Source organism: Cyprinus carpio, chromosome A3 (assembly GCF_018340385.1).
Source record: "Cyprinus carpio isolate SPL01 chromosome A3, ASM1834038v1, whole genome shotgun sequence".
NCBI classification, from domain to species: domain Eukaryota; kingdom Metazoa; phylum Chordata; class Actinopteri; order Cypriniformes; family Cyprinidae; genus Cyprinus; species Cyprinus carpio.
This window is the reverse complement of record NC_056574.1, coordinates 14,589,921-14,609,669: the sequence shown is the minus strand read 5'-3', so window position 1 is coordinate 14,609,669 and position 19,749 is coordinate 14,589,921. Positions and strand designations below refer to the sequence as shown.

The 19,749-nt window shown below is 36.2% G+C and overlaps 1 protein-coding gene across 1 annotated transcript in view; it reads left to right on the top strand.

The window, feature by feature from the left end:
- The first annotated feature begins 532 nt into the window (after positions 1 to 532).
- Positions 533 to 19,749, top strand: part of LOC109052205 (potassium channel subfamily T member 2-like) — a 37,348-nt gene continuing 18,131 nt past the window's right edge. Inside the window, exons 1-13 of the mRNA XM_042732776.1 lie at positions 533 to 1,073; positions 1,342 to 1,441; positions 2,150 to 2,203; positions 3,575 to 3,623; positions 5,191 to 5,250; positions 6,322 to 6,396; positions 7,502 to 7,585; positions 7,906 to 8,000; positions 9,621 to 9,801; positions 13,911 to 14,075; positions 14,328 to 14,464; positions 15,209 to 15,272; positions 16,081 to 16,189. Of these exons, the coding sequence (XP_042588710.1) occupies positions 878 to 1,073; positions 1,342 to 1,441; positions 2,150 to 2,203; positions 3,575 to 3,623; positions 5,191 to 5,250; positions 6,322 to 6,396; positions 7,502 to 7,585; positions 7,906 to 8,000; positions 9,621 to 9,801; positions 13,911 to 14,075; positions 14,328 to 14,464; positions 15,209 to 15,272; positions 16,081 to 16,189 (1,369 nt within the window). The 5' untranslated portion in view covers positions 533 to 877. The remainder of the gene's footprint in view (positions 1,074 to 1,341; positions 1,442 to 2,149; positions 2,204 to 3,574; positions 3,624 to 5,190; positions 5,251 to 6,321; positions 6,397 to 7,501; positions 7,586 to 7,905; positions 8,001 to 9,620; positions 9,802 to 13,910; positions 14,076 to 14,327; positions 14,465 to 15,208; positions 15,273 to 16,080; positions 16,190 to 19,749) is intronic.

Here is a 19,749-nt window from a genome sequence, read left to right as displayed (position 1 = left end):
TTTTTCCAAAAGCCTATACAGTACATCTGTAAATGTGAATTTTGATGTTTAACCCAGAAATGAAATGAGCATTGAAACAATGTTAAGTCAACACTAACATGTCAGCTTTAATTGGTTTATGTAGGTGTCAAATATGTGTTCCTTAAACTCACTGCAATTTATTTTGGATAATGTAAACCCATATATTAAATAACAATCTGGTGTTGGTTCCACATTATGTTTGCATCCTCATTTAATGATAAAACAACACTAGAATTTCAATCTGAACCAAAATGACGATTCAAATCAACAGTGTATTATTGGAAAGTTATTATGGTCTAATTCAGAATAAATGCTAAGCATTTATATTCATCTAGGGTCTTTCAAATGCGTACAGCAATGCCTTGCACCCTTCAGATTGCTCTAAATAGACTGATTTGGACATTTCTACAGCTCCAACAACAAACCTTTTTACTGAGGAATCCATTTAAGTGCTTTACAAAAAACATGCGCTTCCCATTTCTGCTTTTAAACCATCTAGTAAACATTTGTAAGTGCAAGAAAACACATTTCCATTTGTGTTTCAAAAAGATTGCCTGTGGTGATTGGCATCTTGCCGCAGCAAACACTGCATCGGGCATCGGGTTGAACATGAGCTGGAATATTCCTCTTCACTCAGTTCCAGATCTCTGTTTGTTGCAGACTGTGGAGCAAAATGAAGAAGCACCAGAGTTATGTCTCCTCCAGTTACACTCCCCCTTGCTGTGCAAGTCATTTATAATTCTGAACTAAGTCAGCGCAGATAGCGAGGTCAACCACGGACACCTTGTGCACATTAGTCTTTAATATAGCAACATCGCTTTGTAGCTCTCAACTGATTGCTTTTTATATTACCGCAATGGCAATAAGTCTAACTTTCTTGCCTCCTCTCTCACATATGTCATCATTGTCCATCCTTCCCCCTTCCTCTCCATCTCTTGTTTATCTCCAACCAAACATCATCATTCCTTTTAGAGTGCAGGTAGAGTTCTATGTGAATGAAAACACTTTCAAGGAACGTCTGAAGCTGTTCTTCATCAAAAACCAAAGATCCAGTGAGTTCTTGCCCAGACTCTAATTGTGGCTTTTCTTGTCCTGTGAGGTGGTAGTTTGTTTTTGCTTTCACGTGGAGTGCTGTTGGCCCCTGTGAGTGGCTCTGTGGAGCTGGTGCTGGGTAATTGGTTGGTCTTGTATTTGTTTCTGCGCGTTTGATGTGCTGTCTTCTAGCTGTCGTGTCCTGTCCGTGAGTACTCGGCTGCGTGTTGTTGTTTGTGAAGCTCTTTGTGATGCTGATTAGTGACGGCCTCATGCTCTTGTGTGCAGGTTTGAGAGTACGACTCTTCAACTTCTTCCTGAAGGTTCTGAGCTGCCTGCTCTACATCGTACGAGTCCTGCTAGACGACCCGCGGGAGGAGAGAGACTGGTGAGACACAGCCACATGGCACTGAAACTTTGTTCCGTGCACTCGAAGCAAAAGTTGTTTCAGTAGGATCTTGGATCTGCAGAGCCCAATGCAGCTGAAGTTTTAAATTGTTGAGAACCAGTAGCGCAGTTATATGACAATCTTGACTAATTGCTAACTGTCAGTGTGAACGTATCTTTAAGGTAGCGTTTAATCGCTTGAGGTCACTGACTCGCTGTACTGTTGCTAGTAGAGGTGTTCCTGCTCTAGATCGGATGTCTGCACTTCCATTGCTGGTCGCTGCATTACATCACTGCTCATTAGCATAACATTTTACTTTGTAGCATTGGCAGCAGTGATTGTCACTCATGTAACTCTAAATCAACAACTCTCACTGGACTTGTGACACAGGGAGACAAGCATATAGAGAGACAGGTCAGAGTCTGCTTCGTTTCTGAGTGTAAGTGAAAAAAGTATAAACGTATTTTCTGCCAAAGTGCAGAAGAACAGCATATCGAGGAACTCATGCCGAAGAGATGCAACTGAATGACAGGAAAGGAGAAAGATGGTCAAAAGTGAAAACTGTGGGATCTATTTTCAGTTCAGAGAAGAGTTCATGTTCGTGTCGGAGAGAGAGTGTGGGTAGACGAAGGGAAAGTGAGATCTGAAGTGCCTTTGAATAGTCCATGCATAAAAACTCTTATCTGTGTGTGTTTGCTTCCCCTGCAGTCCTGGCTGTCTCAGACAGAATGCATCTGCTCACAACAGAAGCCATTTCGACTGGTAAGTATCCAGGCTCTTGACTCTGGCATGAGAAATGAATATAAAACACAGGCATGTGGCCATTTTAATAGAGAAGATCTGAAGAAAATCAATACAAATGTGTAATGTTTGAGAATCTCCTCTGTTTAAGATGTTTATTGGGTCTTTAAAACTAACTTTGTAGCTCATCTCTTCTGATATTTCCCATTTAGCTTACCCTTGTGAAAATGAACTTAATTGTACTGAATGGGAATTTGTAGTGTACTTCAACTTCTAAAAGTATATTAAAAAAAAAACTGTTCTTGCAGATAATATAATATTTAGGTCAATCAAATGTATGCAAAGATTGTCCACTTTCAAAAGTGCATTTTGTCAAATTATAAGTTTTACTTTAAGGTACATTTTAAATTGTTTTAAAGAGGTTCACTTATTTTGATGTTTACTAACATACTAAAGAATATTGATTTAAATTTTAACTGTAGTGTGTTATTCAATATTAATATTTTAAACATACTAATATACAACTTCTTTATCACAAATATGTTATTACTGATGAATGCAACAAGCAATTACAATGTATTACAGCGTATTACAATTATAACAATACATTGAAGTTTCAATAGAAATTACATTATTGTATATTTTAGTTTACCATTAATGTTTGTCGGTACATTCAGTAGTAAACCTTAAACCATATTTCATACAAATATTTCATATTTTTACTTTAGTGAGTCAAAAACACTGTAAAGTTCAGCTAACTTCGTTTAATAAAAATTTAAACCATGATACTTTTTCATTTAAATTGCAAATAACATGCAATTAATTGTGTGCTGGGTAGCCCCACCCACAGTGTAATCTGATTGGTCTAGAATCCCACTCTTCATAATTAAACAATATATTAAGCATACAGCATGTTCTAACTGGGTATGATTCAATTGACTTTTTTGCTGGAAATGCCTGGTGTTGTTTACAACCAGGCTGTTTTGTCTCATGCCAACAGTAGAATTGATTTATTGACTTCAGGGCTCTTCACCAGGAGTCTCTGTGACGTTTAACAAGGCAGTTTGGTTTTTGCCATTTATTAAACATCAAAAATTCTGGTGGTAGTCTGCAAGCATTTAATGGTGTGTGTCTGACACGATGGCATTACTTTAATTCAGAATACACACCACACAGCTTTGATTTCTTCATTCGTACCAGAAATGTTGTTTTGAATGTGATTATTGCTCAGGCATTGTAAATGGATTGGAGTCTGGAATTGGTTTGTTTGTTTGACGTGTGAAAAAAAAGTGTTCAATTATGAGCTCTCTTCTTGATCCAAGCGTGTGTAATTTGTAATTTTCTTTTCATTCTTTATCTCATTTTATTCAAATAATGGCTTCCTGTCATCAGGTCCCTCATTATTTGGGTGAACAGGCCTCTGCCACTCTGGGCTCTTCAGGTCAGAACAAATAAATCCTCTCTGTCACTCACACACTCACACATACACAGGTGTTTCTTCTACAGGCACTTTTGGGATTTTAAAAAGGTATTTTTTAAACACTTTTCAGACTCAGGCGGTTTTATTTAATACTGAAGCAGTGGATGTTCATATATAACTAGGGTGGCTATACGTGGCCAGGATTTCTATATTTGGCTTTGTTTTACTGTGTTCATACTTGCTGAAGGTAATGATCTAAAAGTAGCTTGACCAATAACGTGCAGGCAGACCAATCATGACGCGTGAGAAGGTGGGATCTACAGAGAATGGTCAAAGCAATGCAAATACTAATGCGCAGACCGATCATTGTATGACATCAAAGTACCGTGAGAATGATTCAAATTTAGAAATTTGAAAAATCCGCTCTTGCGGATGTCATACACCGATATAGGTTTTAGAAATTTGAAAACAAAATCTGGGATATTTTAGCCAACATAGAAACCCTGGCCAGGACGTGTCCCATGAAAATGGCACAAATGGTCACCCTATACATAACAGAAGAACTTTGTCATTATTGGCTTCACTGGTTCCACGCAGAACCTTTAACATTCATTGAACCTTTCCATTCCACAAAAGATTCTTTATAGTGGGAACAAAAAAAAATCTTTAGATTTTTGAATTGTTTTTTTGTTTTTTGTTTTCTCGCTAAGATAAAAAAAAAGATTATTTTAGGAATCCTTTTTGAACAAATGTAATTTCCAACACGTCAACTCACAATTCAGTTTTTTCATGAAAATGACAGTGATGGAAATTATATTTTTAAACATTGTTGGAATAAATTGTGCGATGATTGGAAATACTAATTTTATAGCCAGCTTTTTATGTTTCCCAAATACACACAATTAAATAAAAATAAAAAATCTTTTATTTTTTATTGAAAGTTTTTAATAAAACCTTTTTATTTTGTTTGCACATCATGTCTCATATCATGTATTCATCTATAATTATTCATCAGTTATTAATAATGTTAATAGATACAACTTTTAAATTTAATTATTTATTAGTAAATGTTGAAACTAACATGAACTACAGTTAATAAATGCTTTAAAAGTGTTTTTCATTTTTAGTTCATTTTAAATATTGTTAACTACTGGAATCTTATTGTAAAGTGTTACCATTAATTTATGTATGTATGTGTTAAAAGTTTTGTTCATACATGTTGAAATGTTAATATTTTAAGACTGAAACTTAAAAGCGTTGTGATAGATTTTTTTTTTTTTTTTACATAAAAGTAGCAAAAATAAATGATTCAGCATTTTCATGATTTTTTGAGGAAAGTTTTTGTGACCTTCATATAACAAAAACCTGTTAGCTTTACTAAAAATCAACCCATAGTTCATAAAAGTGCCTGTGGTTGAAAGACACACTCAGATACATTTGCCATTGTTGTGTTGCCCTCAGTTTGGTCATTTATTCTCAGACAGTGTGAAACATGCTGCCCCTGCTGTTTCTTCCTGCACAACCTCTGCTTCTCTCTCATCTTTGTCCCTTTTTGTCTCTCTGTTTGTCTGTTTTCACCTCTCTCCAGGTGCTTGTTGCATTCATCAGTTTTTCAGAGACCATGTTGCTGGTGTACCTCAGCTACAAGGTGAGTCAAACAACACATGTTCCCAAGGTTTTATCACTAGTCCACTATGAGACCCTCTTGGCTTCAAAGAGGTCTGTAATACCTGGAGAGAGCTATCTGTATCTGTTAGCATTTCCGGTCATTACAATACCGACTGCAAGCCCATTTTACCTTTTAAGAGTCCTGCCTGACTTTCATTTAGTCAGAAAACATGTCTGATTTTGAATGAATGTCAAAGAAGAAACAGGCTTTGTTAGTTACAACTTCTACCAGGAGGGGCTACAGTAACTGACACGAATCACTAATCATTACTAATGTCTCTTTTTTTTGTTTTCGTGGAAATGACAGTAGTGGAAATGAAATCTCTAGTTTACTTTAACAAAGATTAGTTATTAGTTTATGAAATAAAAGGAATATACTTAAGCAAGCTACAAAAACAAGCTCAAGGGGATAGTTCACCTACAGTTGCTGGTCCCCATTGACTTCTATAGTATGAAAAAAAACATACTATGCAAGTCAATGGGGACCAGCAACTGAAGGTGAACTATCCCTTTAACCACCATAAGCTGTTTAGACCTGTTTTTTTCAACCGTGTTAGGGAGCGACTGATAGAGGAAGCATTTGTGTTGAACTGTTTTGAAGGGATTAAGTGGGCAGAGAAAACACAAGACATGTTTGTCCTCCAGACGCCGATAGTAAAGGGATCTCTTAGAGTCTCCTACATCTCTTTGATTCCCATGCGATGAGCACAACCTGCATCAACACATCTCTCACACTCTTTGTTCTGCATTGATTTCTTTCGACACCATCTAGGCCTCCTCACCCACGCAGGGCCCACATGGTTGAGACCTAAACATACATCCAGCTTTTGAAATATGGCAGACGTTTAACACCTTAATTCAGCCACAGGCTCAACCGCAACCGATAAATGAAACATATTTCCGAGTGGGGTGAGGAGAGTGACCTTTAGCTGCCTAACCTGCTGTTCTTCAATGGATCCAACCCAATCAAAGCAACGTTTTATCCTTTAATCTAAGAGGTCACACAGACAACAGTGTTTCTTGACCCTGACAAGAGTGTCCTTGTTTCCAGGGCAACGTTTGGGAGCAAGTGTTGCGCATTCCGTTCATTCTGGAGATGATCAGCGCCGTTCCTTTCGTGATCACTGTGAGTACAAGAAGTCAATGGGACTGCTCCACCTCCAGAACTAGGCCTAACAATCAAAAATGATATTGTTTCTGTTTCTGTCACACTATTTTATTATTTATTTGTATTATAATATAAAAAAAAAAAATCATTTTATATAACTTATGTATAATTATGATATTAATTATAATAATTACACATAATATAATTTAAATATAATGAATATAATTTTTAATATAATTTATTAATAATTATATTTTACTAACAATTGCCAACATTTTGTTTCTATTATTAGTGCCAGTAGCGGAAGTAGTAGAAGTACTATGTTTTATTAGACACATTAATTATAATATTATTTATTATTTTACTAACAATCCTATCAAAGCTTTTTTAAAGATTATATAATAATTATATTTTACTAATAGGTAGAAAACTATTTTGTTTCTGTTTTTATTTGATTAAACAACATTAATAGTTTTACTAACAATTTAAAAACTTTCATTTCTGACAGTATTATTGTTGTTGTTGTTTAATTTTGTTAAACATATTGTATAGTAATGATTATTTTATTTTACTAAAAATTACAAAACATATTTTGATTCTGGCATTATTATTATTATTTAGCATAATTTAATACTTAAAGTTTACTAACAGTTAAAACAATTTAGTTTCTGTTATTCTGTTTTTTACAACAACAACAACAACAACATTAATAAATAATAATAATAATGTTGTGTTTAATTTTATTATTTACTATTATTATTATTACAACAAATCAGTATAGGTTGATTTAAATTTTACTTGCATGCTAAATATGCATTTGTAACATTATTTTCATAACAGTCTTTAGTAAGTTAATTCAGATTGACTGTTCCTGTTTGCATAATCGGATTCATTAAAAAGAACTGCACCAGTTGAAATAGAAAGCTGTTGTGTTTTATAATCTACATATGTTTAGAAATAACTAGAATATGTATATATATTTTTTTGCCATGATGCTGAAGATTCATCAACGGCGCAACAGTGCTCTTGAATTGTGGTGGTAGAAACTGTGTTGTGTGTTATAGCTGTATCACAAAACTCTTTGAATTAAAGGAAATAAAGTTTTTTTTTTCTTTCCAATCAGGTGATTTTGCCCTCCTTCAGAAACTTGTTTATTCCTGTTTTCCTGAACTGCTGGCTGGCCAAACACGCTCTTGAGAACATGATTGTAAGAAATGAAGCCTATCCTCTATCCCGTATTCCTGAGCAATTGTGTCAGTGTGTATCCACTTTCATCACAAAGCTCTTATTTTCCTCTCCATCCTATCTCACTTCAACCTCAGGCCTTATTTTTCTGAATCTATCTGTCCTGTACTGCTGAAAGCTGGCTGGTTATCGAATTTTCCAGAGCTCTAGATTATTGTTTTTGGATTTTTATCGTAATAAGTACAAGCACAATGGCACTGTGTTATTAAAGGTCTCACTGTCTCTTGTCTCTGCCTTCTTTTATCTCTGTGTCTCTCTCCTCCTTCTTCATGTTGTTTTCAGAATGACCTGCACAGAGCGATTCAGCGAACACACTCGGCCATGTTCAACCAGGTGCTCATCCTCATCAGCACCCTGGTCTGCCTCATCTTCACTTGGTGAGAGAAAATATATATATTTATTAAGAAGTCTCTTATGCTCAACAGGGCTGCATTCATTTGATCAAAAATGCAGTAAAACTGTAATATTGTGAAATATTATTACAATTTATTACAAGTGATCATATTTGAGTATATATATATGTGTGTGTGTGTGTGTGTGTGTGCGCGTGTGTGTGTGTGTGTGTGTGTGTGTGTGTGTGATTTATTCCTGTGATGCAAAGCTGAATTTTCAGCATCATTACAGTGTCACATGATCCTTCAGAAATAATTCTAATATGCCGATTTGGTGCTCAATAAACATTTCTTATTATTATCAGTGTTGAAAACAGTTGTGCTGCTTAATATTGTTGTAAAAACCATGATACATTTTGACAGAATTTTTTGTTGAATAGTGAGTTCAAAAGAACAGCATTTATTTGAAATTAAAATTGATTTACTGTCACTTTTGATCAAATTAATGTGTGTGTGTGTGTGTGAGTGTATATATATATTTTTTTTTTCTTTTCTTTTTTTTTAATTTGTACACGTCTCAAGTTCTTCCAAACTTGTATGATTTTTTTTGTCCCCATTGACTTTCATTGTACAAACAAAACAGTTCTTAAAAATGTTTTCTTTTGTGTTCTGCAGTTGAAAGATTTTCATACGGGTTTGGAACGACACGAGGGCGACTGAATTTTACTTTTAATACTGTTAAGGTACAGTATCAAAAACAGACAATTTACAATATGTCAGTAAGACAGCTAATAAGACAATTTACAATATGTCAGTAAGACAAATTCTAAGACAGACAATTTACAATATGTCAGTAAGACAGCTAATAGTGTTTTTGTTGCAAGAAACAAGGTCTTTTTGCATTGTACACTGCAGAATGGGAACCAGTGTGACAGTGCTGATGCCTGTGTGACTGGTCAGTAGTTGACAGGATGATGTTTCTAAAGTGCTGATTAATTAAACACCATGTTTTGTGTGTGTTCTCTTGTTCCGTGAGGTAAATAGCAGGGAGGTGCTGAATGTGCAGGGTCCTGGTGCATTTGTAAAACAGAAGGGGGAGAAATTAATGACCTTTTCACCACTGACAGCTGCATGTTGACTCAACCGGCCTTTCAACACTGAGCAAACCCACACACACACACTGGCTGTACTGAAAGATAACCCACATACGGACACACAAACAGAGTTCGCATCATGCCGTCTTGCGTGTGGCTCACCACACAGTTATTGTGTTTTGGCTCGTGTTTATCACAGTTTGCTCCAAGCCATCCGGTGATGATATAAACCCCCTGGCTTTCCATACACATGCAAATCCCGGCAAACCTGTCCACCTGAAAAGCCTTTCAAGGAATAGTTTATTCAGAGATTATTTACTCACCACCATGTCCATTCCCGTATGCTGTTGTTGTTGTTTTTCTCCATAGGACACAAGTAGAAGTTTTTTAGAATATAACGGTTCTCAGTGACCATGTCTATCAGGCTCTAAAAAGCTTTTAAAATAGCATCATACAGGTTTGGAACAACATGTAGGTGAGCAAATAATGACTGACTTTTCATTTCTGGGTGAACTATGCCTTTAAATCCTCATGTGAGCTGTTCTTAGTCCCTTTTCTCTCTCTTTTCCAGTATTTGTGGTATTCAGCACTTGGAACGAGCAGGGAACAACCTGACGCTCTTTGACTCTCTGTATTTCTGTGTTGTCACCTTCTCTACTGTGGGCTTTGGTGATGTCACACCTCAGATCTGGCCCTCTCAGCTGCTGGTGGTCATCATGATCTGTGTGGCTCTTATAGTTCTACCAATACAGGTAAATAGACACTCTCAGACAATGACAACTCATCTTCTTCCTCCTTTTCATCATATACGTATATACATATATGTCACTGAATAATTCATGCAACTAACTCAGCAAGTCGATTCTGTACTTAAGAGTTAGTCATTGAATTAATCACTCAACCAATTTGTTGAAAAACCCTGATTCATTTAGGAACAACAGCACACCACCACTGTGTTTTGCTTGACTTCTTGTTTATTGAAATGTTTGCTTATTTCTATATCACACTTGCTGCCTTCTCTTTGTTTGTGTATTAGCAAGTTTACTGTACGTATGTGCACACATGTAAGCATGTTATATGCACCATTGTGACATTCACATTTAATGCATTGCTGAATCCCCCAAGTTATCATTTTCTGTGTGCACAATAACCTGCAATGGCTGCCAGGCAGTAATAATCATAGCAATATTTTGGCATCTTGCAGCCCAAAACAAGAAACACAGAAGACAGCAGTTTACCCATTTGGATATTTTTAGTCAACTGATGTTGACAAAGAGAGCAATTGATCTTTGGAGCAACTGTGGCTGAGAGAGAAATACTGGAGTAAACATTTAATAATGAGTACATACAGTCACTTTTCCTTTCTTCCTTTTATGTCACTCTCAGTGATAGAAATTAACTTTTACATTTCCAGGCGCTGTTTTTTTTACCTTTATAGGGACATAATAATTAATTAATGCATAATTGCATCAGCTTTTTGCCAGATTCTTACATATAATCAATAAATTATTCAGTTCGAAAAATTAGACATTATAGGGCTCAATCAGATGAAATCAACATCAACAAAATACATCATTGCACTGTGTTTACTGTTTAATTCAGCCAGAGTTATGCATAATTAATATGCCAGAAGTGGCATAAAACCATTTACACTGCATTTATAATTGCATAAATAGTCTTATAAGATTAGTGTTTTAAATATACAATTCTGAGTATGGAAATTTGAAATTATATTATAAAAATGAAACTAAAACATTAGGCAGCCAAAAAAGTCTTAGGCCTGGTTTCACAGACGGGGCTTAGACTAAGCCAGGATTAGATCATAGTTCAGTTAAGACATTTAAGCAATTTTTATAAACATGCTTAAAAAAAAAAAAAAAAAAAAAACATTACTGGTGTGCATCTTGAGACAAAACAAAGGCACTGATATATTTTAAGATCAGTCAATGCAAGTTTCTTTTAGTTGAAACAGTTTAGACTTACATTTTAGTCTAGGACTAGGCTTAAGCCTTGTCTGTGAAACCAGGGGTTAATGCATCTTTGAGTGAAGCACTGTTTTTGTGAATGGGTCATTGAATCATTTGGTCACCTGATTAATTGAAAACACAGATTCATTCAGTTATGATGGTTACACTTTGTTTGAAACTACTATCATTGATGAAATAGATCAAAATAGGTCATTTTGTCAAAAATAAAAGTTGTTAATTAACTTTTTTTTTTTATTGAACTGTTGTATAAAAGCAGTATCAGATTTACAATTGCACTGATATTTGGGGATAACAACACTATTACTTGTGTAAAATGGTATAAATATTAAAAACAAAACCTCATAAAGGAACTATTTTGCCCCTACATCTCAAATGAAGGCATTTTTAGTTAATTTTGGTTGTATTTTTCCCCCCAAGCTTTCAATTTCAAACCCTTGTCACTGTCCAATAATTACTGATTGGTCCAAAATCAGCATTTAAGTTCACGTTAAAACACCAGGTTCACTGTAAAAAAAAAAAAAAAAAAAAAAAAAAAAAAAACATATGATAGAAAAAAAAATGGATGTATATGTCTTTTTTTTTTTTTTTCTTATTTTTTTTTTTTTTTTTTTTTTTTTTTAATATAGAAGATTTTAAAATATATATTTGAAATGATTTGATTATACTAATAATATTGATTATACTTAACAGTTTAATTTAATTACATATACTATTTTATACAGCAAAAATTATTTATACTGTATATATTTTACACTGGCAAATTCAGTAATTAATATCAAACTGTAACTTAATATACTAGTGACACAGACCTTAAGTCATCTTAATACAATACATCTGTCCCACTTGATTATCACATCAAACTTTCGGCAAGTTCGCATGAAGAGCTTTGAAACTGTGAATAATTTAGGTACGTTGTGTGAATTACTCTGAAACATTTACAGAGAGCTTAGTGAATGAAAGTATTTTATCCTGACTTCACTCAGTTTCCTCAACAGTAGTTCTGCATTGTTCTTTCACACAACTTCACATAATTTCAACTGTCAGACATTTTATGCAAATATTATGTGGTTATGATGACAAAAGCACTGAGCCGAATCACTTTTGTGTATAAGGCCCCATGAGACGCGTCACAGCTGGTGATTTTCACAGTCTGACACACACAAGCGCACAGGCGTACACTGAGACGTGCTTCCATGTACACAGCACTTTAATGATACACATTTCACATCCCACTTCAACATATACCATGTATTACTGACACACACTCACCCAAACAAGTCTCACACACACTCGCTCACGAGCACGAGCCTCCCGCGGGGCTGAGGAGGGAATGAGAGGAGAGCGAGCTTGTCTTTCATGTGTGATGTGAGGGCTTCCCTGCCAGCTTCCTCTTTGGGAGGCTGGTATGTTTCCATCACACAGGAAATGGCAGTGGCTCCAGTGAGGCCGTTCTTCTCTTTTCATCTACAAATACCAGGTGACATTTACTGCTGCCCCCTACAAGCAGCTGGTGCGTGAGCGTTACAGCCGAGCCTGTGTTTGTTTCTGGCCTGACAGGGGAAATCTCCAGTATGGCTCATGGCCCGCAGAGAGCCATCTCACCACACAGACTGACGGCAGCCGCCGTATCCCATTGCTCCCTGTGCACACATTGCAATGAGTTTTTTTTATTTGTAGCTTTTCTATTGCAATTAAACAGTGCCAAATCTCAATTCCCAAATAGCCCTTGCCTGAAAGCCTCTGAATAGCAGACATCACCCACAACTCGCAATAAAACACCTCGAATCTTATCTGAGAATCCCTTTATGTACTCAATACCAAGAGAAAAGAACTTCTGTCAGATATTTACGCCCCCTATTAAACATGCGCCTGAGCGCTTTTGCACAGAAACACATAAAAGAAACTCACTGGCAAAATCACCCACACAATCCACAACACACGCTGTCCATAAGACAACCAACATGATCCACATCCCCACCGATATCTACACACCAGTGGTGGATGAAGTACACAAATCAAGTACTTCAGTAAAAGTACAGATACACTATTAAAATATCACTCTAATAAAAGTATAAGTACAAATTGTGTGTAAATGTGGGGTGACAAATAATATAAACATAAACTGACAGGTGAAATCATTAACATTGATTATATTGTTACAATGGCACCTGTCGGGGGGGGGGGGGGGGGGTTATATTAGGCAGCAAGTGAACAGTCTTGAATTTCATGTGTTGGAAGCAGGAAAAATGGACATGTGAAAACATCTGAGGGACTTTGAGGAGTTCCAAATTGTGATGGCTAGGGTCAGAGCATCTCTAAAACGGCAAGTCTTGTGGGGTGTCCCAGTATGCAGTTAGTACCTACCAAAAGTGATGCAAGGAAAGACAACTGGTGAACTGGTGTCAGGGTCATGGGTGTCCAGGACTCATTGATGCATGTGTGGAGCGAAGGCCAACCCGTCTGGTCCAAACACAGAAAGCTACAGTACCTCACATTGCTGAAAAACTTAACACTGGCCATGATAGAAAGGTGTCAGGACACAGTTTTCTGCATAGCAGACCAGTCAGAGTGCCCATGATGACCCCTATCCACCTCTGAAAGCATCTACAATGGGCATGTGAGCATCAAAACTGGACCATGAAGCAATGGAAGACTGTTACCTGGTCCGATCAGTCACGTTTTCCAGAGTGCCAGAGACCACAGAACATGTTCAGAGGTCTTGTGAACTCCATTCCACCTTTTAGTTTGCTCATAGAACTTAATTTCACATCTAGTTATCTCAGGTTCTGATAACCCGACTGAAGCCATGTGTAGTCTGACGCCTCTTTGTAAAACTGTCTTAATGAAGCTTTGTTCACTTGGATTTTCTGTAGTTTGAGCAGTTGGCTTTCTTGTGGATGGAGCGACAGAAGTCTGGAGGGAACTACAGCCGCTATCGTGCCCAGACTGAGAAGCACGTGGTGCTGTGTGTCAGCTGTCTCAAGATAGACCTACTCATGGACTTTCTCAACGAGTTCTTCGCTCACCCCAGACTGCAGGTGGGTATGTGTGTGTGTATGTACACTCACACATGTAAATGTGTGTACGTTCATGCTAATTTGAGCTCAGACAGCCTGCTGTGCGCTGGTTAATCTTCTTCAGGAGCGCTGGAAGCTGAGGTTCTTGTACTTGGATTAACTGAACATCAAATTGAATTTCTCAAGCTATTTGTGTGTGCATGATCAGTGTTTCATTAGCTTGCAGTGTTTGTCTGACCCCGTTTTCTACTAACTTGAGCTCATCATGTCCAGGACTACTATGTGGTCATCTTATGTCCCGCTGAGATGGACGTCCAGGTGCGAAGGGTACTGCATATCCCACTATGGGCACAGAGGGTCATCTACCTGCAGGGATCTGCTCTCAAAGACCAAGACCTAATGAGGGCAAAGTAAGACCTGCTGAATAAATATATAAACAATTCTAGTCACCTGAAGTGAAAATGAAGTGTGCTTAACTGTATTGAATGTGCACTTGTAGTGTACTTAAATTCGAAAAGGGGATTTTAAAAACTGTACTTGCAGATGATATAATATTAATTAAATAACTTTGATGTGTTTAAAGAGTCACACTCATGACTGTGTTTCTAAACACTTAAGTACTCTTTTAATAAGTGCATGTTGTAATAATATCAAATAGGGCTGCACGATTATGACAAAAATCAGAATTGTCGATTATTCCCTTGAAATTGTAATTAAAAATTAAAAGTACGATTATCACAATTTACATTGAATGATGTTTATACCATTGTTTGATGAAACTGCATGCCATATTTTTATATGAAAATAAACAAGCTGAAAACACTCTAACTGAAAAACCTTTAGTGCTTTTATATAGTATTAAGCCTCAAAAGTCAACTATACATTGGATGGGTTTCTTATTTAAATTATAAAAAAGTACAAATATGAACGGTATTATAATGTTATATATAGCATATATATACTGTATTTATATAACATACATATAGCATGTCACAGATATCAGATGAGCACTTTTGGAAACTGACTTGCATCTTTTAATTCCTCGGGTTTTCTCTTCTTATCAATGTCTTTCTCTCTTTTTCCCCCTTCCATTTTCCCCTGTTATGGAACCTGGCCCTGTTTCTCTGACCTCTTTTCGTCATGATTGGCTGCAGGATGGATGATGCCGAGGCCTGTTTCATCCTAAGCAACCGGTTTGAAGTGGACCGCTTTGCCGCTGTACGTTCCCCTCCAACTCAATTTTCTCACCTTTTTTCCATTCTGCTTTTCAACCGTCTCATTTCTAACCAGCAGCAATTTCAAGCATCTCCAGTATTAGCCTGTTTCTCTTTCACTCTTTGACATTCTCACATTTTGACAGTTCATCATGAAATGCTTTATCCCAAAGGCAGTTGTAAGTGATGTTTGGGAAGGTAGTTGGATGCATCAAGGTCATATTTCAACCCAAAATCAAAAGAAATATACATTAAATATATTTAGCATTAAGAAAAGGAGACCTGAATTTGCATTAATTCCCTTCTCCAATAACTGCAATTACCTTGAAGTAAAAAAACCCCACTTCATTACTGTAATATAAAAAAGATATGTTATGTAAATGTGTATTTTTTCATCATGTGATATTTGATGTACTACCTCATTAAAATTTAAATATACCTCATTTGAATTCTCATTTAAATTATTAAAAAAGAATAATTGGAGAATAATTAAGTTAAAATCCAAAGTAGATGTCTGGAATTTGGTGGAAAATGTGCTTAATAATTTTACATTGAAAAAATATCTTAATGGTCTTAAAAATAGGCTTTGTTTTCTTTTTGCTAAATATAATTTCCTGATTTTTTCTTTAGATTTTTTGGTGAAATGTGTGTGGCCTCTACATGTTTTAATGAGACTCACTTAGTTGTCAGACACTTTAGATGTTAATTTCTCTGTAAAGAGGGTAATGGCTTGTACATAAGAGCAGACACTATGACTAATGGTATACTTCTGTTCATGTGCTTCTCTTTCTCTCTGTTTTTTTGTGTCACAGGACCATCAGACCATTCTTAGGGCCTGGGCCGTGAAGGACTTTGCCCCAAACTGCCCTCTCTACGTGCAGATCCTCAAACCTGAGAATAAGTTCCACATCAAGTTCGCAGGTCAGCGTGCAAAATGTGTTTCTCTCAGGGATGCAGGTGTAGAGAGAATGATATTTGATGCGCTTCGTACATGTGTGAGTGTGTTGAGAGGCAGCCTCCTTCCCTCTGAAGCCGTGTCCTTCAACACTAAACCCATTTTATTTTCCCTCTTCAGTTGTGGAAATGTGGATAATGCTTTTTACTTTCCTAGTCCTCCCATTCTCCATGCCTGCTATAGATTATGTGTGTGCAGGCCAGTGTTGTTATAGTTAACAAAAACTATTACATGGTCTGGAAACTAGCAGTGAAAAATATTTATAAAATAAAAATGGGGATTTGTAGGGGTTTAAAAAAAAAATCCTCATTGTGATCATATAAAAACAGCTTGCAAGAAGACATAAACACAACTGTTCAAAGCTTTGAGGTCAAGAAGATTTGTTTTATTTTTAAGAAATGAATACTGTTATTGAGCAACAATGATGTAAACTGATCAAAAGTGACAGTGTTATTGAGCAACAATGATGTAAACTGATCTTATGCTGTTCTTTTAAACTTTCTATTCATCAAAGAGTCCTGAAAAAAATATTGCGGTTTCCTCAAAAATATTAAGCAGCACAACAGTTTCCAACATTAATAATAAGAAATGTTTATTGAGCAGCAAATTATCATATTGGAATGATTTTTGAAGTATCGTGTGTAATGATGCTGAACATTCAGCTTTGTATCACGGGAATAAATTATATTTAAAAATATATTACAATAGAAAACAATTATTTTAAATTGTAATAATATTTCACAATATTACTGTTTTTACTATAGTTTTGATAAAATAAATGTGGCCTTGGTGAGAGACTTACCAACCCCAAATTTTTTAACAGTAGTGTAAGTGTTATTATATTATTAGTGTATTACAGTTCTTATTTCCATACATCTTACGTATATCCAGTTCAGAGGCTTATTATTAATTACTAATTATTAATGTGAGGAATGTTAATTGTTAATACTTAAAATCGGCATTCATAATTTAAGGCATATGTTTCTCTTTACCACTTTTTTGTCTAAACAGTGTAAGATTATTCTTGCCCAACGTTGTATATATAAGAAGTACTCAGATTAGATTATTTGAAAGCATTTGTTTCTGATGAAGTCATTGTACACAGATTTTAAAAGATTTTTAAAAAACTGTACGGAAAACAAAAAATCAAAATAAAACATATAAACAAAATACAAGATATTAATACACTGTTAAAATGAAATAAAACTAAACTGAAACTGAAACAAAACCAGATCAAATATTCAAAACTATAATAACCAGGCATCCACTGGCACCCAGGCTGTTTTTGGCAGTCCGAGCCCTTCTCATGTTCAACAGCCCGGCCAATCAAGCATCACTTGTTGGGCTGCGGAGAGTGTGTGGCGCACTCAAACTGTCACAAGCAACTGTACCCATCCGCCTTCAGTTCAGCTCTATCAATCAGCCGCTGAGGTTTGATTGTGTCGGAAAAGTGAAGAAAATGAATTCTCTTCACCCTCCACCTGCTTCTACTGCACTCCAGCCTTTCCCTTCACAGCTCTTTTCCATTTGGAAACCAATAGGATCCGTGTTCATTCAATTGACCTCCTTGCGAGAGTGTTGGGGAGTTACTTACTAAAAATAGCAATGCTACTATTAACTTAGTAGCTAGTTATCTAGTCGATAATTCTCCTATTTAGCAGCAGGACCTTAAAGTGTTGCGTATTGCACATCTCATGTTTGTGGGATTGCTGTGGTGTGTGTGTGAGGGTTATTTTAGGATGATTACCAGGAAATGATATGGAGAATTTCTCGGTGCAATAGGATGTGAGTTGAGGCAATGATTAGAGATCCAAATTGCAACTGCCACGGCCACTCCAATGAGCAGCAGATGAAAAATGTGAAGAAGATGCATTGCTCTCTCCTCCCATATACGACCTGTAGTGCCGCATTACCTGTGTCTGTGATGCTGAGAGCAATATGGTCTACCCAGCATAGGTGGAGGTACTTGTTTTAGAGTCAATGAGAAGGCGGAGGAGGAAGGGACAGGATGAGTCAGTGGCTGAGGCAGCTGGAGAGTCACTGAGCTTTACCCAGAGATCAACCACAGATTACACACTTTCACACAATCTGTCAGTCGAACCCAGAGCTGCTGGTCACCCATCAGAAGAGAATGAGAACGGAGTGATTACTCGTTTCCTTGCTGCCTTATCAGTTAATGACTTGACACTAAAATTTGTGTATTAATACACCTTTATTTTTGGTGCATTGATATCTTGATCCACGCATGTTTCAATAATGTTCATTGTTTTGGATGCATCTTTTGACTGGATCATCACCCTTGTGAAAAAGAAGTACATTTTGCATACTTGTTATGGAAATTATAAGAATATTCTTAAATGCAAAGTGAATGTAATGTTTCGAACATGCAAATGTATTATAGTATATAGTATATATATCACTAAATTTACTGCCAAGCTTTTATGGTAAACTAAAATACACTTTAATGTCATTTTTATTCAAACTTATACATCATGTACTTAAAGATATTTGTAATTACACATTTGTAATGGTGCATTCACACGGGGTGTCGCTGTCAGTGCTTGACGGAGGGCGAGCTTGAAGCTTGGTGATGATGCGACTGTCATAGTGACAACAGCCAATCACATTACTTTTCTGGTGTTGCATGAATGCGATTGGCTAGTGTCTGCGCTGTGGTGTTTGCATGAAGGTGATCTGATTGGTTGACGCCTTCATTGGCGCTTGAAAAGTTCAACTTCTGCTGCAAGCAATCCCAGTGACATGATGCAGTGGACCCACAATTCAGTTCATCAACACAGGATGTATATTTTAACTTTAAATGTAATATCAAACAACACACTACAGTTAAATGTACAAAATTTTAAGTTAAATTTAAAGCCAATGTGGTTTAGTATGACATCAAAATAAGTGTACTTCTTAAAAGCATGACAAAAGATTTTTAAAAAACAATGATTTAAAATGTACTTTACATAAAACTTTTAACTTTAACAGTATTTCAATTTGCACTTTTTTTTTAAAAGAATGGTTAAGACACAGGAAAGTGTCTCTGTGTAAGTACACTTAAGTAGTCTTTTACTGTATATCTGTTAATATTATATTATCTGCAAATACAGTTTTTTTTAATATACTTTAAAGATTTTAAACACAATTAACTACACTTCTTTTTCTCAAGTGTATGTATGAAGGAGCGCTGTCAATTTATGAAATATATTAAATGCGTTGATCCTTTAACAAATGTAGTTTAAGTTATGAATGGAGCTCAAGCGTAGTTCAGGCAGACCATTGCATGACAGCCAGCATCAGCTGCCACTCAGCTGATTGTAACTCCTCCCACTAAAATTAAATTAGAAATAAAAGTGAATCTGTACTCACACTTGCCTTGGTCTGTCGCACAGACATGTGCTTACCCTCCTCCATCCCCAGCTCCTCCTTATACAGGCATGATCACTTAGCTTGTCTTGTCCATGGAAATCAGCTGTCAGCTAATCATTGCTTAATCTTGTACAGACCTGTATCACTGTATCCA